At 44.9% G+C, this 24,137-nt stretch overlaps 1 protein-coding gene across 1 annotated transcript in view; it reads left to right on the top strand.

Annotated features, from left to right (window-relative positions):
- SERAC1 (serine active site containing 1) overlaps positions 1-19,408 on the top strand; it is a gene marked incomplete at both ends in the record, with an annotated part of 34,711 nt that extends 15,303 nt beyond the window's left edge. Inside the window, 9 exons of the mRNA XM_080700154.1 lie at positions 278-391; positions 2,689-2,851; positions 8,448-8,598; positions 10,456-10,597; positions 11,619-11,713; positions 13,148-13,245; positions 14,135-14,317; positions 16,679-16,822; positions 19,272-19,408. Of these exons, the coding sequence (XP_080556280.1) occupies positions 278-391; positions 2,689-2,851; positions 8,448-8,598; positions 10,456-10,597; positions 11,619-11,713; positions 13,148-13,245; positions 14,135-14,317; positions 16,679-16,822; positions 19,272-19,408 (1,227 nt within the window). The remainder of the gene's footprint in view (positions 1-277; positions 392-2,688; positions 2,852-8,447; positions 8,599-10,455; positions 10,598-11,618; positions 11,714-13,147; positions 13,246-14,134; positions 14,318-16,678; positions 16,823-19,271) is intronic.
- Positions 19,409-24,137: the final 4,729 nt, after the last annotated feature.

The raw sequence follows: 24,137 nt of genomic DNA, 5'->3' as shown, positions 1-24,137 counted from the left end.
CCTTTCTCACGTGATGTGTTAGTCTTCATACTTGTTGGTAAGAGGATATAAAGGAAGTAATAAAAAAGATGCAAAAATTGCTCTCTTCTGAGAATAATTCTACGTGTTTTATATTCTAATAAGCAATGCAAGTTTTATGCAAAGTTCTTTAAGTTCCCAAAGTTTTTTGAGTTCCTTATATATTAGAATTTTTTAAATACAGTGTTTAGTACAGAGTTTTTTGTTAAAGAAAAAATATTAGTCATTTTTTAGTAAAAATTTTAACTTTGAATTTCAGGGTGGCTTATGGTGTTTTGGAGGAAATGGACTTCCTTATGCTGAAAGTTTTGGAGAAGTTCCTTCAGCTACAGTGGAAATGTTCTGTTTAGAAGCTATAGTAAAACATTCAGAGGTAAGTTGCATTTTCAGAATGTAGTTTTGCTTTTATGGTTACATTAAAAAAATCTTGTACATTGGTTTATGTACGGGAAATAATCCTCCTTATGAGATGAAAAAAAGCTCTCACTGGTTTTTAAATTTCTGCTTATTTTTCCTATTTTAATTGTCAAAACTGATAATTGTCATTAAGCACCAATACATGAGTTCAATTTTTGCTTAGTATTTCTAAAAGTTCTTATAGAATATAAAGAAAGCAACCTGTTGTCTAAATAGGACATTGACCTTTGAATTATATTGTCTTCTGTAGCCTTTCTCATATCATATTCACATGTATTTCCAGATAGTTAACTTCCACTAGAACATGTTAAAGATGGCTGGCGGTACCAGGCGTGGTGGCACATGCTTGTAATCCTTGTTCTTGGGAGGTTAAGACAGAAGGATTGCAGATTTGTGGCCAGCCTCAGCTACTAGGTGAGGCCTTTTGCAACTTAGTGAGACCCCATCAAAGATGGCTTCTAGAGATCTGAACTCAGCTCTCTACTGGGAACTATGGGCTGGGGCTTAAAAGCACAGCGCTTCCTCCTCATCGTTTGTTCCCACCTGCAGAATGAGGAAGGAAGGTGCCATGTGTGGGTGTGGCCATTACCTCTGGGAGATTGTTATGTTAGCACGGATCTCACTTGGCGTATGTCAAAAAGGCATACTTCTAAATTCACTTAAGATGAGATAAAATTTTTGAAGCATATGGCATGGTCTCACATCTGTGAGTTGCACCAGTGCTGGGAAGAGTCCAGACTGTGCCCAGTGATGTCAGGTTAACCGTGATGATGACTTGGTCAGTTCTGTTACCATCCAGATTTCTTTTGGTTTTCTTTCCCCTTACCTCTTTTATCCACTAAGGGTTCAAGGCCTCTTTATTTCTACAGACCTTTCTTTTGAAGGCATGTTTTTGACTTGGTGAGTTTTCGGCCTGCTTTGTTGCTGGGGCGTGTTGGAGGGCAGGGTGTAGAGCTGCAGATGACATCTGTCTGATCTGTGCAAGTCCTTATTTGCAGAAAGGTATCTGCCTGCTGGCACAGAGGACTGTTTCCTGTTAACAGGTGACACATTTCTCAAGATTAGAGGACCACTGTAAAAGAGTTTCAAGCCAGAGCACCACTATAAATTGAAAACATTTTGTAATAATGACATCGTCAAGTTGCAAGCAAACAAGAACCAAGTAGAATAACTTTCAGAATAAAAATGTTAGTATTTAGTACTTGGGAGGCTGAGACAGGAGGATCACAGATTCAAGGACAGCCTCAGCAATTTATCAAGGCCCTCCATAACTTAGACTATTTCAAAATAAGAATAAAATATGCCTGGGGATGTATCTTAGAGGTAAATGCCCCTGGGTTCAATTCCCAGTACCACAAAAATAAATAAATAGAACAAAAATTTTAGGCCAAGTGTGATGGTACATGTCTATAATCCATAATCCCAGTACTTGGGAGGTTGAAACAGACGGATCAAAGGTTCGTGATCATCCTCAGCAATTTAAGACTGTCAACAGCCTAGTGAGACCCTGCCTTCAAAAAATAAATAAGGCCGGGCGTGGTGGCGCACGCTTGTAATCCCCGCGCTTGGGAGGCAGAGACAGGAGGATCATGCAGGTTCAAAGCCAGCCTCGCGCGCTGGCTTAGGAGACCCTGTCTCCAAATAAAAAAATGTAAAAATAGGTCTGGGAGTGTAGCCCGGAGGTAGAAGGGCTTCCAGAAACCCCAGTACCACCACCAAAACAACAACAACAAAAAACAAAAACAATAAATAAATAAATAGCCGGGGGTGGTGGCACACGCTTGTAATCCCTGCGCTTGGGAGGCGGAGACAGGAGGATCGCACAGGTTCAAAGCCAGCCGTGCTGGCTTAAGACACCCTGTTTCCAAATAAAAAAAAGTATAAGATAGGTCTGGGAGTGTAGCCCGAAGGTAGAAGGCCTTCCAGGGCCCCTAGTACCACCAAAAAAAAAAAGGTCTGGGGGTATAGATTGTAGGTGGAACACCCCTGAGTTCAGTCCCTAGCCCCCCCAAACACACTTATCGTTTAGAAGTCCTGGTGAGATAGGCCTTCTTGCGATTTTTTCCAGTGATTTTGAAGTACTCCACATGTATGGGGTTTGGCTTGTGTAAGCAAGCTGAGATGAGAACGTGCGCAGTCTGCTGGCCTCGCTGTCGCCGAGCAGGAGCCGCCGGCTGGCTGTCAGCGTGCTGTGTCGTGCTGAGTAGTGAAGTGTACAACATAACGTGCGCGTCCGCTGATTTCTTGTGCTAGATAGCCACACACTGTGACCAAATCGAAGCAAACGGAGGTTTGCAACTACTTCAGAGGCTGTACCAACTTCACAAGGATTGCCCCAAAGTGCAGAGAAATATAATGCGTATCATCGGAAATATGGCTTTGAATGAACATCTCCATTCTACTATAGTCCGCTCAGGTAACAACTTCATTATATACAGAATATGTTTTTACCCAGCCCTTTGTTCTCCCATCACCTCTCCTTGAGATACATTAATTTTTCAATAGGTTTAAGACTTTGCTTAGGATTATTTTAGGTTCTTAGAGCATGTCATTCTGGTAGGGACCAGGAATTTATTGAGATTATAGATATTCCATACCTAAAACAATCAGTGTGCAGACAGTTACAGGAGAATAGGTGTGCCGTGCTGACCATTTAATTGCATGTTTGAGTAGTGTGTGTGTGTGTGTGTGTGTGTGTGTGTGTGTATGCATGTGCACATGCGTGCATGTGTCTGCATGTATATTTGTGGTACTGGGGATTGAACCCAGGGAGGTTCTGCCTCTTAGCTACACCTCCAACCTGGCTATATTTATTTATCTATTTTTTAAAATAGGGTCTCACTAAGTTGCTAGAGGCCTTGCCAAGTTGTTGAGGCTGGCCTCGAATCTGTGATCCTCCTGTCTCAGCTTACAAAGTACTGGGATTACAGACTTGCAGCACCACACCTTGCTTATTGATATCATTTTTATTGTGATTTGATTAGCTAAGAGGCATAGAATAAAAAGAGGCCTGCTGTATAGTTAGCTTATTTACCCTCTTGCACCTAATAAACCATCTGAAGGGGGATACTTAAGACCAGGAAAATTTCCTGCTCCTCAGCCTTGAAAAATTTCCTACCTGGTACACTCATTGCCTTGACTGTTGGAAAATGGCGAGTTTCCAATCCTAGCCTCTCCCTCTATTCACTTTGTAGCAGTCGGCATTCTACTTGAAGCAAGGCCTTCTTCTCTTTTTCTCACTCTCTGCTCTTCCTAGAGTATGGGCCCATGGATTACTACTTTTTAATGGTCACAATTTATTGCTATACTTAATAATCTGATGCTAGACTGTCTCACTGTGGTGAATGGGAGCCCCGGCAAGCTGCCCCTGTGTCCCTGTGATAGACCCATTTTATTTTGGTGGCCATTCCTTATTTACTGGTATAATAACATAGTTAAGACAAATTTTTCTTAGAAACTCTATTTATTTTTAGTGGAGAATTATTCTTCTTAAAAAATCATGATCTAGGCCGGGCTTGGTGGCACACTTCTGGAATCCTAGTACTTGGGAAGCTGAGACAGGAGGATCACAGGTTTGAGGATAGCCCCAGCAAGTAGTGAGACTTTCATCAGCCTAGCAAGACTTTATTTTAAAAAAAAATAGGGCTAGGGTATAGCTTGGAGGTAAAATATCCCCAAGTTCCATCCCCTGTACCAAAAAAGAAAAAAATCTAGGTACTAGGAACGCTTATGGCTCAAAGTCTCCTTAAGTTGCTAAGGGTGGCCTTGAAGCTGCACTCCTCCTGCATCACCTTCCAAGGACTGGGATTACAGGCCTGTGCCTACACGTCTGGCTAGCAAGTTTTCATTTTGATGCAATCTAGTTCCTGGGTCAGCAGTTTTCTACAAAGGACCATGTACTAGCTGGGCGTGGTGGCGCACGCTTGTAATCCCAGCATTCGGGAGGCTGAGACTGGAGGATTGCGGTTCGCTGACAGCCTCAGCTACTTAGTGAGGCCCTCTGCAACTTATTGAGACCCTATTTCAAAGTAAAGAATAAAAAACAGGGCAAGGAGCATAGCTTGGAGGTCGAATGCCCTTGGGTTCCATCTCCAGACCCGCAAAAAAAAAAAAAAAAAAAAAAAAAGAATCATGTACTAAATATATTAGCCATTGAGAACTAAATATAGCCTTTGTTTTATATTTTTCCAGTTTTTATATTACTCTTTATAAGTATAAAACCTACTCTCCGCCGGGTGTGGTGGCGCACACTTGTAATCCCCGCGCTTTGGAGGCTGAGACAGGAAGATCGTGCAGGTTCGAAGCCAGCCTCAGCTACTTAGTGAGACCCTGTTTCCAAATAAAATATAAAATGGGTCTGGGAGTATAGCCTGGAGGTAGAAAGCCTCTGGGTTCACCCCCAGTACCACCAAAAAACAAAACAAAACAAAAAAACCTACTCTCATTATTTTCTTCCTTATACTTTGAGTTTTATTTGTTCCTCTTTATATCGCTGCTTAAAGTTCTTTATATAAAGTTTCTTTATATAGCCTCTTAGATGACTGATTCCCAACTTTCTTCTTGTTTCATTTGTCTGTATCAAACCACCCAAAGCCCTGTGGTTAAAGCAGCAGTCATGAATTCTGCTCATGCTGAAGTTCAGGACGGGTCCTGTGGGGAAGCGTACATCTGCCCACGCAGCAGCAGCTGGGCAGCTCGGCTGTGGGGCGGAGGATGCACAGAAGGTGGCTGCTCGTGCCTGGGAATCCGCTCACTCCTCTCCACATGGCTTGGGCTTCCTTACAGCATGGTGATTCCAAGAGGGATGTTCCAAGAGGAAAACCCAGGGATGCATTCTTTAACTTTTGTAACCTACCCTTGCAAGTTATTTCCACCTCGTCTACTGACTAGGAGCTAGTCTTATTCAAAGGAGGAACCCTATTTACTTTTAGTTTGACTAAATAAACTAAAATAAACCCTACTTACTTTTATTTGGGCTCTGTCCCAAATCTTGCTCCTCTTCTTTGACTTCAGCACCCACCAGACAGACCACTAAGCCGAGGCTTTCAATTCCATGACCTGCTCCTCTCGCTCACTCCGTTCTCTGCTCCGGGCTGTCTGGCACTCCACTCCAGCCAAGCTGGACCTAGCCATCCTGAGAACTTTACCTAGAAAAGCTCAGCTCAGCGAGCACATCCTCCTCGCGTGCCGGCTTGCCTTCGCATCTGCTTCCACAATGACATAAAATGAAAAGATGCACATAGCCAGCTGTTGTGTATGTATGCGTGATAGGTATGTGGTCACATGGTGCAAAAGGTTTGGAAGGACGCCCGCCAAACTTAACTTGGATAATGCTGAGAAATGGTTGGGAAATAATGTGAGTGCCCAAACAGGACCTTCACATTAAATGCTGCTTTTAATTATTTTTAGGATTTTTTATAGCTAACATATATTCACTGTTATACAATTTAAGAGAACTGAATATTAAAGATGTGTATTTTCCAAGTGGCAGCTGATATTTTATAAAAGATAGCATGCGTGTCTTGGGCCTTGTGATTATAAAAACTGCCATAGGAAAAAAAAACTTGTGTCAGGCTGAGACAAGAAGATCTCAAGAACCTGGCAGAGAACAAGGTTCGTGGCCAACCTCAGGAACTTAGCAAGGACCTCTGTAACTTAGTGAGACCCTGTTTTAAAGTAAAAAATAAAATAGGATCTGGGCGTGGTGGTGCACGCTTGTAATCCCAGTGCTCGGGAGGCTGAGACAGGAGGATCGCACAGGCTCGAAGAGCCTCAGCTACCAAGTGAGGCTCTCAGCAATTTAGTGAGACCCTATTTCCAAATTAAATATAAAATAGGTCTGGGAGTGTAGCCTGGAGGTAGAAAAGCCCCTGGGTCCAACCCCCAGTAACACACACACACACAGACACACACATAAATAGGAATGGGGGTGTAGCTTGGAGGTCGAATCGCCCCTGGCTTCAATCCTTAGTACCCCCCCCCCAAATATCCTTAATAGATTTTGAAGAAGAGTCTTCTGACATCATAAATTTTGAATATTGTTAAAAATTAGTGGGTCTGAAATTTGGTTTGCATCATGAAATGCTGTCCTCACCTCATGACACCAGTTTCAACATTTTCCTTTATCATAGAGTGTGGGAGAAGGACCCGGGGGCAGCTGTAGTATCCGGTGTCTACTGGGCCTGCTACACTTGACTTGGGTTCCATAGCACATAAACCAGGAGCAGAAGTTCCTCTGACTTCAATAACATAATCTGCTTTATTTTCAGTTATATAAATAGGTTCACTGTAAGTGCTTCAGGAAAGAGGTATAGCACAAAAGCTAAACCTACCTTTTTTACAGAACCCTCTTCCACTCTACCTCCTCCTAGAGGTAATGACTGTTTATAAGTTTGGTGTACTGTATCTTTTCAGATCTTCGTGGGTTTTTTGGTGTGTGTGTTGTGTGTGTGTACGTGTGTGTGTGTGAGACCCTGTATGCGCTTACATACGTATGTATGGACATAAGGTGTTTTTGTGTGTTGTGCTGGGGTTGGACCCAAGGGCCTCTGGCATATAAGGCAGGCACCCTACCCTGAGCCGTGCCTGGTACATGACCTTAAAAACCAAGCCATGGATGAAGTCATAGTGTGCATAGCACTGCCTCATTTTTTAATGTGGTACTGAGAATTGAACCCAGGACACTCTACCACTCAGTTATATATCCAGCCCTTTTATTTTCTATTTTTGAGATAGGATCTTGCTAAGTTGCCCAAGCTGGCCTCAAACTTGAAATCCTCTTGCCTCAGTCTCCCAAGCAGCAGGGATTACAGATGGGTACCACTTCACCCTGGCTATTTGCTTTTTTTTTTTTTTTTTTTTTTTTTTTTGCGGGTCTGGGGATGGAACCCAGGGACATTAGACCTCTGAGCTATACCTCCTGCCCTATTTTTTATTCTTTATTTTGAAACTGGGTCTCACTGAGTTGCAGAGGGCCTCACTAAGTAGCTGAGGCTGTCCACGAACCACGATCCTCCGGTCTCAGCCTCCCGAATGCTAGGATTACAAGCGTGCGCCGCCACACCTAGCTGGCTATTTTAAAAAATAGTTTTTCTTCCTAAACTCTAGGCTTTATAAGACTTTTATGTACCAAACATATTAATTTAAAAAAATTTCCTTGTTTGTGGCCGGGCATGGTGGTGTATGCTTATAATCCTCACGCTTAGGAGGCTGAGACCGGAGGATCGCGCTGGTTTGAAGCCAGACTTGCTGGCTTAAGAGACCCTGTTTCCAAATAAAAAATATAAAATAGGTCTGGGAGTGTACCCTGGAGGTAGGAGAGTTTCCAGGAACTGCAGTACCACCAAAATAATAATAATAATAATAATAATAATAATAATAATAATAATAATAATAAATAATAATAATAATAATTTCCTTGTTTGTATTAAAGGCTGCTAGTATAGTTGCTGATCAGGATGAAATAACCAGCATTAACTGAGTTTTATGATCTTAGTAAAATACATTGCAATATTTTCTTTTTTGTGACCTTACCTTCAGCAATTGCAATTTGTGTTAGACTTTTTTAAAGAAAGAAAATAATGCCAGGCATAGTGGCACATGCCTAAATCCCAGTACTTGGGAGGCTGAGACAGGAGGATCACAGGTTCAAGGCCAGCCTCAGCAACTTAGCCAGACCCTGTTTCAAAATAAAAAGTGCTGGGGTGTAGCTTGGAGGTAGCACACCCCTCGGTTCAATGCCCAGGCCCAAAAGAAAAGAAGCTATGAGAATGGCTCTTGCATCCTCTTTCCATCTTTTGATCCCTCGGGGTCTGTGCTTGGGAGTCGGGGACACCCGGGCTGTGTTCAGACTCTGGCCTCGAGGGCAGAGGAGGCAGGAGTGCTTGGGGTCCCCCCAGGACAGACACTTGAGGCTTACCTTTCTCTAACTGGTTTCCACGTTCCTTGGGAAGTCTTTCTCTACCAGCTGAGCCGGTTTGTGCCATTGTTCAGGAGATCTGTTCTTTCACCAGGCTGGGTTTCCATAATGGCAGAAGCTTTAAAATCACCCCACATCATGAAGGCCACACATGCTGCGAGGACTCTGGCCAACCTAGACCGAGAAACCGTGCAAGAGAAGTACCAGGACGGCGTGTACGTGCTGCACCCGCAGACCCGCTCCAGGTGAGCCCGAGGGCGCGCTGTGCACCTTTGGGGTGTGAAGCCGGAGGGCTCAGCATTTTCGTTTATTTATGTATCATTTAGACACGTTAAGAACCTCATAAATAACTCAAATACCTTAGTTACTGAAACTCTTTGTCCATAATATTCTCAGAGGAACAGGAGGTTCTCTGAAAGCATAAGAATTAAATTAATTCCAAATTAGCTGGGCAGTTTCCCGCGGTCCTCCAGTGAGGCTGCAGCACCTGTTGGAGCACATCTTTGGTTCAGGCCATTTTTAAGGAGAGCTGAGTTAGTCATGATTCAGACTTCCTTTGAATCAGCTTATGCAGCAGCCAGGGAGCCTGCTGGAGCCCCAGGGACTGCAGAGGGTTTGTGCAGCTACAGCGCAGGCGCCGGGCGGAGGAGTCGTGATGAGCTTGACGCATGCTCCCCTTAAGGTTCCTGCTGGCCTCTGCTTCCAGTTGCATCTCGGCCGAGACAGCATAGAAAGGATTGCAACAAACAAGTACACGCTTCTTGGGTTTTCACAGGGTTTACTTAAAAAATGTCATAAAATAGCAAAAAAATTTAAATTCGAACAATCCATTGCCTGGTTAGTTTCAGTTTGTAAATAACATATGATAATGTATTTTGTATATGTATTATATAGTTACATGTATACTCTGAGTGGCTTCCAATTAATATACTGTGCATAACTGTTATTTTATTTTATGGTGGTACTGGGGATTGAACCTGGAGGCATTTACCAACAAGTTATACCCTCTGCACAATTTTATTTCTTTGGAAACATGTTCTTGTTAAGTTGCCAAGGCTGGCTTTGAACCTGTGACCCTCCTTTCTCAGCCTTCCAAGTACTGGGAGTTCAAGCATGCTCAACCATGGCCAGCTACGTATAACTTTTAATATTCAAAGAAAGAAGCTTATCTTAAAATCTTATCTGCTCCATTTCTTTTCTTTTTTCCTGTTTTTTGGTACAGGGGATTGAACCTAGGGTATTCTCCCTCTGAGCTACACCTCCAGCCCTATTATTATTTTTTTATTTTGATACATACTTGCTAAATTACCACTTGCAGCCAGTGTGGGCCATCACGCTTGTAATCCCCACGCTTAGGAGGCAGAGACAGGAGACAGGAGACAGCAGGCTCGAAGCCAGTGCTGGCTTAAGGGACCCTGTTTCCAAATAAAAATATAAAAAATAGGTCTGGGAGTGTAGCCCGGAAGTAGAAGGGTTTCCAGGGACCCCTGTACCACCAAAAAAAAAAAAAAAAAGAAAGATTACCACTTGCCGACCTCAAACCTGCAGTCTTTCTTTCTCAACCTCACAAATACTGGTATTGCAGGCACTTGGCTGCTCTATTCCTGATGAGCATTGAAATCTCTTCCATGTACGCTGACTTTTTGTTTTGTTTGCGATAGAGTTTTGCTGTATTTCCCAGGCTGGTCTTGAAGTCCTGGGCTGGAGAGATCTCCCCACCTTAGCCTCCCGAGTAACTAGACACACACCACCATGCCACCTTATTTCAGCACATTCTGATCTAATTTTTAAATCCTTTAATTGGCATACACTCTCTTCTCATGCTTTTTTAGAGGACTGTGGTCAGTTGTGTCAGCCTGCTTGTCAGATACATCTCTTTTCTTAAAGAGAGGAGAGGATGGTGAGCGCACTTGTGTGTCTCTGCCAGAAGTCTCTCTAGGAGCATTCCTTAGCGCGCCCATGCTTAGAGAGCTTGCTGTAATTAAGTCTTCTATCACACAAACCTTCTAACACACCAACCACAGAGAATGCTGCGCCGATTCTCACCACAGCAATAATGCGTTTTCATTCTGCTCTCTTTTTTAAACTCTCTTCCCTCTTAGTCAGCCCATTAAAGCCGATGTCCTTTTTATTCATGGCCTTATGGGAGCAGCGTTCAAAACATGGCGCCAGCAGGACAGTGAGCAGGCTCTGGTGGAAAAGGCTTTGGAGGATGAAGACAGGTACACCACGTGCTGGCCCAAGGTGAGGAAGCAGCGGCTCTGGCTGCCCCCCGCCCCCGGTCCCCTCGCTGCAGTGCCTGGGGTGCAGCCTCATTCTGGCCTGTCTTTACTGGGATCTTCCCATGCGCATTTCTGGCTTTAGGGATGGTTACATCAACAGCCAGGCTTGTGAGCCTGCAGTGCGTCATTTCTGTCTAGGGTGTAGTCTGATACTGTAAGAGAATATTCCATGAGTAAAAAAACAAAAAATAAAGGCAAGAGCATAATAGTGAGCTTCTATTGAAGTGTAATATAAAAATAATATAAGCGTGATTGTATTTACAATAGCCAACAGTTACAAAACTAGAAAGACTCAGAAGAAGTAATTCTGTCTTGCATTTCCTTGATATTATTTCTTACAAAGAGCCTTACCTTGGAGTGAAGTCATTGCAGGGGCTTCGCCTAGAGCTCACTAGGACCGGTGCTTCCTGGAGGGCGAATGGCTACAGGGCTTCGCTCCTCTCCCTCAGAACGCACTGTCTCCGTGGGGAGCAAGTCTGGAGGTGACCTCACACCCTTGGTCTCCAGAGAATGCCGTGACTGGCATCGAGACCTTTGAATTCTCAGGGCCAAATGCTTACTGTCGGGCTGCACTGTCTGCCCCGAGATCTTAGCATCCTTCCAAATGCTTTTAAGAGGAAATTGGACGTAAACTTCAAAAATAAGCCTTGATTTTGCTATAGAAAATTAAAATCGAGACTATCCTCCAACATGTTCATAGGCTTTATACTCTAAATATTGATATCACTTTGTGACCAGAATATAATATAGATATTTATATTATATACTTAATATAATATTTAATATATACATATATTAAATGTATTTATGTAGAATATATGAAATATGTAAAAGGATAAAATATAGTTGCCTTCACACTGTTTCAAAGTCATTTGCAATTAGTTGTCCATTGCGCAAGGCCGTTAGTTACAAATGTCAATACTAGGGAGAACTGGAGTGGAGGAAATTCATGGGTGTTCTTATATGCCTTTCATTTTACTTAGACATGGTTAGCGAGAGACTGTCCCGCTCTCCGAATCATATCTGTGGAGTACGACACGGCCCTCAGCGACTGGCGGGCGAGGTGCCCCGTGGAGAGGTAACTGCGGGGCCGAGGGCTCAGGCCACAGCCGGCCCTCTGGGATGGGAAGCCGCTTCCCTTCGGATGCCAGAGGCAGGATTTCTTCCTTTTATTTTTATTTTTTCCATGTTGAGAATCAAGCCCAGGGCCTTGCACATGCTAGTCAAGCATGCTGCCACATCCCAGCCAGGATTTCCCTCCCCTTCTGTCTCCTCTTCATGCTGGGATTGAACCACTGAGCTGCATCCCTGGCCCTTTTATTTTTATTTTGAAACAGAATCTCACTAAGTTGCCATGCACTGGCCTCAACCCTGCAATCTTCCTGTCTCAGCTTCCTGAGTAGGATTATAGGCATGCGCCACCACACCTGGTTTCCGGTCAGGATTTTCTTATGAAAAACTAACCTAACTCTTGTCTCTTCCTTCTGAAAGGAGTTATCTCTAAATAAACAAAGAAATAATAGAACGCTTAGATATATTATCAATGTTGGGCTCCTAACCTGGGTCACTTACAACTTTTACAATTGTGATGGACCGTGAATTCTATAGCAAAGCCCCCATTCCGACCAAAAGTAAACATGATGCTTTTGCACCTGTGTTCACAATCACATCGGCCTGGCTGAAAGAACAAAAAAGAAAAAAAAAGTAAAGGCGCTGAGCTGCCCCGGCTCCTCCGTCCCTTTTCTGTCCTCGCGCTGGCCGAGCCCGCAGGGAGGCACTCTGGGCCCCTGGTTGCAGGCCTTGGCGCATTGAGCTGTCTTGGACGAGCCGCTTAACGTGTTAGGAAGCTTTGTCTAGACCGAGAGGGCGGTCTACTCAGTGTTGTCAAACGATGTCTCTCAACAGACCTCGTTTAGGAGCCCGGGAGGGGTGGGAGGCACATGGGCAGGACACCCTTCCTCCTGGAGGGGGTCTGGGGAGCCTTTTTTCTGAGGAAAGGTGCTTACTGATAATTGGTTTGAAATGATCAGAATGGACAGTTTTTGAAGTTTTAATTAGAAAATTAATTATTTGGAATTCTCTGAAATAATTTCCTAACATTTCTAAATAATAAGCCAAAATGGTGAAAGTTTAATATTTGCAATAGAAACACCCGTAGAACTAAAACTCAGAAAAGAGACACCCGCATCTCTAGGGGCAGTTGTACTGTGAGGCCACGGGTGAGACTCAGGTGTGACCTGGGAAGACTCCAGGCCCGGCAGATGCTCGGGCGAAACTCATCTGGTATACAAATGGCCGGTTCCAGGCTTAGTCAGTCTCAATTATGCCAGTGTTAAAAGCTTCAGAAAGAAAGTGCACAATTTCAGAATTTGAGCAGAGCGAACAGAGGTATTCCCCACGCACAGTGTATATACAGACTCATCCAATTCAAGGAAGTTCTCAACTTGGAAAGTCGGATAGCGAGTTGGGGACCGATGCCTCCTGTCACGCCTGCTGTTTTCGTTTTGTTCAGAAAGACCATTGCATTCAGGAGCACCGAACTCCTTAGGAAGCTCAGAGCTGCTGGTGTTGGGGATAGGCCAGTGATTTGGATATCACATAGCATGGGAGGTAAGGATGGCTCATCTCTGCAGATGGGGAGCCCCAAGTCCCTACATCTCGGCTCTACTTACTAGTGGCCCTTTTCCCCAAAGCTAGTGTCTTTGGCCATGACTCAGCGCTCCCAAAGCACTACGCTCCTTCTGTGTGTATGCTTTTCTAGATGGGGACGGCTAGTAACAAACCACAGAGCGCGTGGGTTGGACAGCCGTGTGCTTCCGTGTCCTGAGCTGAGGGATGCTAAGATAAGCAGCATTCCTGGCTGGTCCAGGGGCTCCCGGGCTCCCAGGCTCCCTCACCATCGCACCTGCCACCCACTGTTTCCCAGTCTAGTCTAGTCTGTCTCCATCACCCGACCCGCGGACAGCCTTCAGTAGGCCTGGCCTAGTGCATCTCCGAGCGCGGGTGGCGAATCCTGAACTGGGGTGTTGGCCGAGAGAAGGGTGGAGGTCACCCAGCTGGTCCTAGAAATCTTGTCACCACTCTGTGCCCTTGCACTCTGGGGTGGGCTGGAGGAGGGGCCTGCCGGGTGCTGTCCCCTCAGAGGGGCCCTCCCCAGTGGGCTCCGCCTTCGCAGATCAGTGTTCAGGCTGCAGTGGTGGGCGCCCAGCTAAGGCGAGGTCTGCGCTCCTTCTGTGGGCCAGAAGACCCTGCAGTAGGCGATCTGCCCTGCAAGTGAGTTTCTAGAACTGTACCAGTTTGTGGGCTGTACTCTAAATTCTAGAGGATCAGGAATGTTAATATTCAATAGGTTAAGGCCCTGGTTCTTGTACTAAAGAATGAGTGTTTCAATTTTTTGAAAAAAGTGTATTATTTTGCCTTTTTGTTCCATTTGTTTTTAAAAGAATAATGGAGGAAAGAATAACAGCTGATGCACTGTTTCTCTCTTCTCTATGACCAGGCCTTCTTGTCAAAAAGATGCTGTTGGAAGCCTCTAAACAGCCAGACATGAATACTATTATAAACAATACCAGAGGAATAATTTTTTACAGTGTCCCTCATCATGGATCACATTTGGCTGAATATTCTGTTAATATTCGGTATCTTCTTTTTCCCTCTTTGGAAGTCAAGGAACTCAGCAAAGGTAATACTTTCCATCAAGGAGGAAAAAGGGGTGGAAGTAACATTAATTATCTTGTAATCCTAGTATTTGGGAGGCTGAGACAGGAGGATCACAAGTTCACAGCCAGCCTCAGCAACTTGTGAGGCCCTCTGCAATTAAGTGAGACCCCTGTTTCAAAATAAAGAATAAAAAATAGGGTTGGGAGTGCAGCTCATAGGTAGAATGCCCCTGGGTTCTATCCTCAGTTCTGAAAAAAAAATTATAAAGGGATATAGGGGAAGGAAGAAAAACTAGTTTCTTCTTTGAATATATTGTTATTTAATTGATAGTACTGTGTTTAGACTATCCACAGAAAATTTGGGGCTTGGGTCTAATTTTTCTTTGCTATCTTATTTTTTGTTCTTATACCAATGTGTACATCTTTTCGGGGTATATTATGGTAATTTGACGTGTACAATTTAACGATATTCAAATCAAGGTCATGAGAATTTCTGTCTCTTCAAACCTTGATCGTTTTTTATGTGGGAATTTTGTACTCTTTTAGTTATTTTGAAATGTGCAATAGATTTCTTTCATCAGTAGTTACCCTGATTAAAACCAGAACACCAGGACTTCTGGACCAGTAGCTGTAGTCCTAAAGATCTGGGCCGGGGTGGGCAGTGGCGCACCCTTATAATCCCTGCGCTTGGGAGGTGGAGACAGGAGGATCTTGCTGGTTCTAAGCCAGCCTCAGCTGGTTTAAGAGACCCTGTTTCCAAATAGAAAAGTATAAAAATAGAAAAGTATAAAAATAGAAAAGTATAAAAATAGGTCTGGGAGTGTAGCCCGGAGGTAGAAGGGTTTCCAGGAACTCCAGTACCACCAAAAAAAAAAACCAAAAAGATCTGGGCTGGAGAGGAGACATACCTGAATTCCAATGGGGCAAGCACGAGGTGCTGGGGATTGGGGCTGCAGCTCTCCGTGTGCTGAAGTTGGGACTTTGTCTCAGTAGCTATGGCCCCGGGGTTGTGGGCGGGAGAGGAGACCTTCCCTAGTTCCTGCAGGATGCAGGCGGGACTTGAGCTGTGGCTGGCGGCTGCTGGTCCTGGGGCTGGAGGGTGCTGAGGGAGCACCTTCTGACTGGCGAGGCGCACGCTGGCCCAAGGCTTTGCTCCCAGACAAGATGGCCTGGAGCCCGGGCTGCTAGAATCTTAGGTTCTGGGGTTTGGAGCTGGCCTGAAGTGTGTTTCTTCTTACGAACAGAGCAGTTACTCTTAGACCAGCCAGTTCCCCAAACTGGAGTTAGAGCCTCAATCTTGTTGTAGTGGGGATTGAACCCAGGGCATTCTGCCTCTGAACTCTACCTCCAGCCTCTTTTTTTTTTTTTTTTTTATTTTTTTTATTTTGAAACAGGGTCTCACTAATTGCAGAGGCTGGCCTTGAACCTGTGATCTTCCTGTCTCAGCTTCCCATGTACTGGAATCATGCCAGGCTTACAGCCTCAGTTTACGCAGCACAGAGCCTCCTGTAGTTAGGGCTGCCGCCTGCTGCTGTGGGGGTGCCGGCACCCCACTTACAGTTGCCGCAGTGTGGGGCCCTGCGCCAGTGCAGTCGGGGCGCCGGGGAGCTAGGGGCCAGGAGCAGTTTCTTTTGCCCTGCCTTCAGGTTGCCTTTTGCACGCCCCTGCCCTCCTGGCTGACTTGAGCGTTCGCCCTCAGTCAGTGGCCTGAAATAGTTGTTCTTCACTGTCCTGGTTCTCTGGCAGTCACACGCAGGTATCGCATACAGCCAGCCTGGCTCCAACTTTTGAATTTGTTTTAAGTCAAACTTTTTATTTTCGGCAACATTTTTATCCTCTGGTTCTTTCTTCATCTTTCTCTCTTTTTGTTTTGTGGCTCCATTATTTTTTCAAGTCGTTCTTAACTAGAGTTCTGGGTTTTTCCCAAGTCCCTTCGTTTCTCACTTGGGCTGTTCAGTCTGCTCATCCGGCTGGCCTTTGAGGACGTAGCTTCCTCCACGGCTGGTGCCTCTCGGCTGCCCTTCCCTATTTGGGGGCCGGAGGCTGGGAAGGGACAGGCACTCGGGGATGGACGGTAACAGGGTGCCTGGGGCTGTGTAAGGCGCCCCCACCGCACCGCACCGGGGCCCTGCGGTCCCCTGCACTGCGTTGCCCTGGGCTCTGCTTCCGGTCAGTGGCAGGATGATGGCAGCTCCTCTGACGTCTGTCCTCTCAGCATCTGGGGGCTTTAGTCCTCCACTCCAGTCTTAATGGCTTCTTGGCGGGGAAAGAAAGTAAACATGCATGCTTAAGCCACCATGTGAATCAAAATCTTGAAGATGAACGCATTTCATTCTGAATTGGGTGAGCAGAACTTGCCACAGCCTTGTTCTCTATAACTACAGATTCTCCTGCACTTAAAACACTACAGGATGACTTTCTGGAATTTGCTAAAGACAAAAAGTTCCAGGTGCTGAATTTTGTAGAAACTCAACCAACCTACATTGGCAGCATGATTAAACTCCACGTGGTGCCAGTGGAATCCGCAGGTACTTGTGCTCTGGACTTCCTGGACAGTAGATGCCGAGTTGGTGTTGCTTAGCATTTAATTATAAATGTCAATTTTTTTTGTGTGTGGTAGAGGGAATTGAACACAGGGGCATTATACCTCCAAGTTACACCCCGAGTCCTATTTTTTTTTTTTTGAAACAGGGTCTCGCTAGGTTGGTCGTAGTCTCACTACCTGCTGAGGCTGCCCTTGAACCTACAATCTTAGTCTCCCAAGTACTGAAATTACAATCAAACCACCACACCTGGCATAAATGCTAATTTTGATGTCCAGATTTTTAGTTTTAGGAAATAATTTTAGGAAAATCTAGACCCCAATTCCATTATCATTTTTAGCCATGGATTAAGATTTCTCTGCAAACATAGAGCTTTGGCATAATTCCTCCCCCTAATTGATTAGATAAGAAGCCTAATTGGCTGACTCTAAGTTAGGCACCAACACTGAACTCTAGGGCACTGAGGTTAAAGAACCAAGTCTAACATCAGCTAGCAGCAATCCCCAAATTTATTGGCTGACCTCCCCCTTTTCAGAAAAAAATCACCCAGTGGCCCCCCGGGTGCTTCTACCACCCGTTATTTTCATTCCGTGTCCCCTTACAGCACTTGAGGGCACTGCCCCCCATTGTTCTAGCTCCTCCCCGGGGTTGTATCTCAGACTGAGACTCCGGGCACCTGTGAGCTAGATGAGGAAGGACGTCTAACACCAGAGTGGTGGCTGCATGTAGGGATCGGAAGAGAGTCTGTCGATAAATGTGAAAGCTTTAGTAAATGGAGGATGTGAAAGTTCAGAAGCGTCAGTAGATGAAGACACAGGGAATGTTTAAGCAGGAAATATTCCTAATAAAAACTCGTGTTAAACCACAGTTTCCTCATGATCCTGGGTGGAGAGAAATGGCGAGTACCTGCTACGGTAGTGTAGCAGAGCCCGTCTGAGCGTACCTCTCCCTGTCCTTCCCCGTATTCCTCCGCATTGTACGCACCTCAGGCATCTCACTCCCGAAGCGCTTGCCTACCTGGCTGCTCTCAGCCCCTTGTCATCCCTGGGCATCTCGCCAGCCCCCTCTGCGGCCCACGTGCTCTCTGGTGTGCGCCTGCCTCCGGGACGATGTGTACCTCCCAGATGAGTCTTCCCTGCGCGTGCGTTTGCCCTCCCTTCACTGTATACAAGGGAAAAGACAAATGCTTCCTGCTTTGCAGTGGACCATAGAGGAGCTTGACCTCAAAGTAATGTGCCAGCGGGTGAGGGGTTAATATTCACTCACTTAAACAGCTCAGAGATCAATGCAAAGGCCGGGCGTGGCGGCACATGTCTGGAATCCCAGTACTGGAAAGCTGAGACAGGAGGATCACAGGCTCAAGGCTAGCCTCAACAACTTTACAGGCCCTCAACAACCTAGCGAGACCTTGTTTTGGAATAGAAAAAAAAATAAAAAATAGAGCTGGGGGTATAACTTGGAGGTAGAATGCCCTTGGGTTCAATCCCCAGTAACTAAAAAAAAAAAAAAAGAAAAAAAAGAAAAGCAAAAATAAAGTCACCATCGTGCACCAGCTGCTGTGACCTCTGCCGGCCACAGGTCTGCCTCACCGCTCTCCCGTGTCGCCAGCGGCTCTTCCTTCCTGACCACCAGGTGGATTTGTCAGGCTAGAATCCCACAAGCCCTTCCAGGTCTCTGAAGCAGTCAAGCCTTAAATCATCCCTGGCTCCCAGTCCTACTAAAGTTCAGAAGCTTTAGTAGATGAAGATACAGTGAATATTTAAGCAGGAAATAGTCCTAAGAAAAAAACTACTGTTAAACTAGTGGTGGGGTAGAATGAGGCCCCTGGGAGAACTCTGCTCATCTCGTTAGGACAGGGAGCTCATTATTCAGTTTATAATATAAACTGTAGGATATTATTTAGTAATAACCTCCGGGTGTAGGGAGGTTTTGATGGCACTGGTACTCAGGCTCTGCCCACTTAAGTTAGGAAGAAGTCCAGAACATATACGAAGACTTCATAAAAACCATTAAACTAGAATTATACTTACTGAGAATCCATTCAAAGACATGATGAATCAGTCTGGTGTAGTGGCGCACCCCTGTACTCCCAGCACTTGGGAAGCTGAGACAGGCGGATTGCAGGTTTGCAGCCAGCCTCTGCAACTTAGTGAAGCCCTCTGTAACATAGTAAGACCTTGTTTCAAAATAAATTTAAAATAGGGCTGGGGGTATAGCTCAAAGGCAAAATGCCTCTGGGTCCCAGCAGGACAAAATGGCAACAACAACAAATAACAAAAACACACATGATGCTTCAGATGCTAGCTCCAGTCTATCTCTTGGGTCCCTCGTCACAACCTAACCAGTGTCCAGATCTACCCATTGCACCTTTCAGTCTTTCATGGGAGAAGCTCCTGTTTTTCCTTAAATTTATTGACCTTTTTGTTCTCTTCAGATTTAGGCATTGGAGACCTAATTCCTGTGGATGTTAACCATTTGAACATTTGTAAGCCAAAGAAAAAGGATGCCTTTTTGTACCAGCGTACTTTGCAATTCATCCGTGAAACTTTAGCCAAAGACCTGGAACACTAAGAGCTGTCTTCTTTCAGTTTTCACGTGAATACAGTGCGGGAAACATGGTGTTCTCTTTCTCTTTTTAAGCTAAAAGCAGTCTTGCAGCCACAGTCGTCACGGCACCAGCGTGGTCTAGTGTAGCACGCAGCAGAACACGGAAACACAGAGCCCTCCCCGAAGCACTGCCAGGCGGCCACCCAGAAGTGGCCGCCACAGCAGGAAGGGCAGGTGGGGTCCTCTGCCGTAGGAGCCATGTGGCGCCGTGACCGGCCAGGCTGGGCCTGGCGGCGGGAGCTCAGCCTCAGGCTGGAGAGATCCCTTCCCTGCGACTGTGGCCGCCCTCTCAGGAGCCCGGCAGGGTCGGCAGGGAGCCTCAGGCAGCTCCGCTTACCATAAACGTGCCAGGAGGAGAGTGCCGAAGGTGGAGAGAAGAGCGAACGAGAACATAAAGACTCTGTTTTTGTTTTGGGGTCACTGTGCCGTAAATGTTTTAAGTGTCCGTTTTTTAAACTTCTTGTTTTTAACCTGGAGTTCGATCTTGTCTCACATGTCACTGGCGCTGACCCGATCGCCTGTGGCACGCACGGTCTCTTCCTTGCACGTTTCTATTTTCATACTGCAGAGGACAAGCCCTTTTTAATAAGAACTCTAGGTTATAGGTTATAGTATTTTTTCTACACTGTAGCTGCCTATGCTTGTAATGTGTTTCAAGTAAGGATTAAAATAGCTAATCCATGACTGATCAGAGTATACAGTAAAACTATTCTAGGCCATTATACATATTCATGGCACTTAGTCTCAAGAGTCTTGTTGGTAAATAAAATATGCCTCATTTCTTGGTCACTTGGAAGTGGTATTGACCTTTAGTATGTGAGAAATAGGGAATCATGTAGATGGACTTTTTCCCTTTTAAATAACAGCATTGAGACATGACCTACATACTTTACAACTTTTTCTTTTAAAGCATACGGTCCAAACTGGGTATGGTGATGCACACCTGTAATCCCAGTACATGGGAGGCTGAGATTGGAGGATCAAAAGTTCACAGCCAGCCTTAGCAATTTGTCAAGACCCTCCAGAACTTAGACCACACTGTTTCAAGATAAAAAAAGTAATGCTGAGGGTGTAGTTTAGAAGTAGAATGCTCTGGGTTCATTTCCCAGTAACACACCCACATGCAGAGCAGCATACAATTAATTGGTTTTTTATATATTCACAGATTTGCACAGTTACAACCCCTAATTTCAGAACACCTCACCATCTCCTAAACAACCCCTCTAACCAGTAGTCACCTCCCCTCCTCAGATCCCAGCCCTGATCACCACCACTGTGTTTTCTGCTGCCGTGGACCTGCCTGCTCCGGACATTTCATATGAACGGCATCACAGAACAGGTGGCTTCAGTGTCTGCCGTCTTAGAATAATGCTTTCAAGGTTCTCGGTGGTGTGGCATGTATCTACTTCCTTTTCATGACCAGAAATATCCGTGTGTGAACTGCCACACTTATCCACTCATACGCTGACAGGCACACACGTTCTGTCCATCTGTTGGTTATTAAGGATTATGCTGCTGAGATCATTTACGTACAAAAGTTCTGTGTGGAAAGATGACTTTTCCTGTCTTGGATATGTACTAGGGGTGGAATTGCTTGCCAAATGCCAAATCTGCCTTTGACATCATGAAGGTGATTGACTTTCATGTAGGGGAACCATCAAAAATAAAGATGGGAGCCGGGCGTGGTGGGCTCACTTGTAACCCCAGCACTCGGGAGGCTGAGACAGGAGGACCGCAGTTCGCAGACAGCCTCAGCTCCCTAGTGAGGCCCCTTGCAACGCAGTGAGACTCTATTTCAAAAACTAAAAAAATAGGGCTGGGGGTGTAGCTCAGAGGAAAAATGCCCTGGGTTTCATTCCCAGTACCGCAAAAAAAAAAAAAATAATAATAATAATAATAATAAGACTACAAAAATGAAGACGGAGCTCAGCATTCGACAGTAAACTGGGATCATCAGCAGACCCTGGCAGAGGGCCTCGCTAAGTAGCTGAGGCTGTCCTCGAACCCCGATCCTCCTGTCTCAGCCTCCCAAATGCTGGGATTACAAGTGTGTGCCACCACACCTGGCTCCACGCTCCATTTTTAATGAGGGAAACAGGTGCTCATACACAACCACCCTGGCACTGCGCCAACATAGCGACCCAAAACTAGTGTAGAATGGTGGCTGAAGTTCAATTGTCAGCTGGATGTGGCGGCGCACACTTGTGACCCCAGTACTTGGGGGCCGAGACGGGAGGATCGCAGGTTTGTGGCCAGTTCAGCAACTTAATGAAGCCCTCTGCAACCTGGTGGGACCCTGGTTCAAAATAAAAATAAAATAGGGCTGGGGATATATCTCAGAGGCAGAATGTTCCAAGGTTCGATTACTAATAACACACACACTAAATGAATAATAAAGAAGAAGATTCTGAAAGAAAGCTGGTGTAACTCTCAGACAAAACATGCTTTAGGGGGGAAAAATAGCAAAGAAAAAGTCATTTCATAGTAGTAAAAGATTGCATTCACTAGAAAAATTGTAAATTGTGTATGAATGTGAGTAAATGGTCCAAAATTACAAAATGTAAAAATGGAGAAAACCACGAGAAGATAATGTATGAACACTAGACGGATCATGTTAAATTCTTTTTTTTTTTTTTTTTTAATTTCTGGGTCTGAGGATGGAACCCAGGGGGATTTGACCTCTGAGCTACACCTCCTGTCCTATGTTTTGTTCTTTATTTTGAAACAGGGTCTCACTAAGTTGCAGAGAGCCTCACTAAGTAGCTAAGGCTGTCCGCGAACTGCGATCCTCGGGTCTCAGCCTCCTGAATGCTGGGATTACAAGCGTGCGCCACCATGCCCGGCCGGATCATGTTAAATTCTTTGTTTTTTTTTTTTTTTTTTTTTTTTTGGTGGTACTGGGGTTCCTGGAAGCCCTTCTACCTCCGGGCTACACTCCCAGACCTATTTTTACATTTTTATTTGGAAACAGGGTCTCCTAAGCCAGCGCGCGCGGCTGGCTTCGAACCTGCGCGATCCTCCTGTCTCTGCCTCCCAAGCGCGGGGATGACAAGTGTGCGCCACCACGCCCAGCTAAATTCTAAATGAATAGAAACCTGAGAAAAATGTCACTTGCCCAACTTGCATGTGAAGTAGAAAACATGACTAGTAAAGTAGAAAACTGACTAGTAAAGGGACAGAATGAGCGATTCAGGACAGCGCACACCTGGAATCCCAGGACTTGCGAGGCTGAGACAGGGAGATCGCAGGTTTAAGACCGGTCAGCCTCAGCAAATTAGGAAGGCCCTGAGCAACTAATGAGACTGTATTTCAAAATAAAAAGGGGAGCTGGAGGTGTCGCTTGGAGGTAGAATGTGCCTGGGTTCAACCCCCTACATCACACACATGCACATGGAGAAAATAGTTCTAATATTACCATTTCTTACAGTTTATAGAAAAGTCAGTGCTTCCCAGCTTGTCTTCTGAGATCAACAGAATGATGGTACAGACAGAGAGGTAGCCAAGGAGCAGCCATTCTTACTTGTGAGCACAGTTTAAAAATGCTGAGCCAGGCATGGTGGCCACGCTTGTAATCCCCGCACTTGGGAGGCGGAGACAGGAGGCCAGCCTCGCTGGCTTAAGAGACCCTGTTTCCACATAAAAAAGTTAAAAAATAGGTCTGGGAGTGTAGCCCGTGGGAGTATATCCCGGAGGTAGAAGGGCTTCCAGGAACCCCAGTACCACCAAAAAAAAAAAAGATGGTATGTAAATGGTTTATCTTACATTTGATGACATATTAGGTCATTAAGAATTTTTTTTGAAAGCTTGGGAAGGCTGTTGATGCAAGCCAATATAGAAAAACTTCCATAATTAAATATACTAGCAAAAAATAGCAGTTTAATTTTAAAATAAGAATTGTTCATTGTTAGATATAATCATAGTATTAAGGTTATGGAAGAAAAAAAGGATAACCTTTAGGAGTCTCCTATGGTACCAGAATTATTTTAATATATTTTAGCAAAGGAAAAAATAAAAAATTGCACAATATTAGTTACTATTAAAATTAGGTGATAGATATGAAAGTTCAAATAGTCCCAATGATTTCATGTATGTTTAAAAATAACTTGGAGAACCTCAATAAAGCTAGAATGGAAGGGTAGGAGAGGAAGAAGGCTGAGGTTGATTAATGGAGGAGCTGGACACTCATTGTTGGGCGGGGGGAAGGGGAAGTGGGGAGAGGGCACCAAGCACAGTCTGAGTATATGCCATTTTCAGTATGACCCACATAAATAATAAACACTAGAAAAAAATAACTTGGAGAAATCTTAACATAAACTTTAAGTGGAGACATACTTCATGTTCTTGGATTAAAGACTCAATATCATTAAGATGTTTTACTTTTATTATTATTTTTGGTGGTTCTGGGGTTCCTGGAAGCCCTTCTACCTCCGGGCTATACTCCCAGACCTATTTTTATATTTTTTTACTTGGAAACAGGGTCTCTTAAGCCAGCACGGCTGGCTTCGAACCTGGGCGATCCTCCTGTCTCCGCCTCCCAAGCTCAACGATTACAAGCGTGAGCCACCATGCCTGGCTAAGATGTTTTATTCCATGCAGTCCCAGGCAAAAATTCCAAGTTTTTTTTTTAACGGAACTTGATGAATTGATTCTAAAATTTGTGTGAAGTCAAACTTAGCCAACATATTCTCAAAAA

Source organism: Muscardinus avellanarius (genome assembly GCF_963383645.1).
Source record: "Muscardinus avellanarius genome assembly, chromosome: 8".
Taxonomy (NCBI): Eukaryota; Metazoa; Chordata; class Mammalia; order Rodentia; family Gliridae; genus Muscardinus; species Muscardinus avellanarius.
Note: the sequence above shows the minus strand (reverse complement) of the source record. Positions and strands in the feature narration are given on the sequence as shown.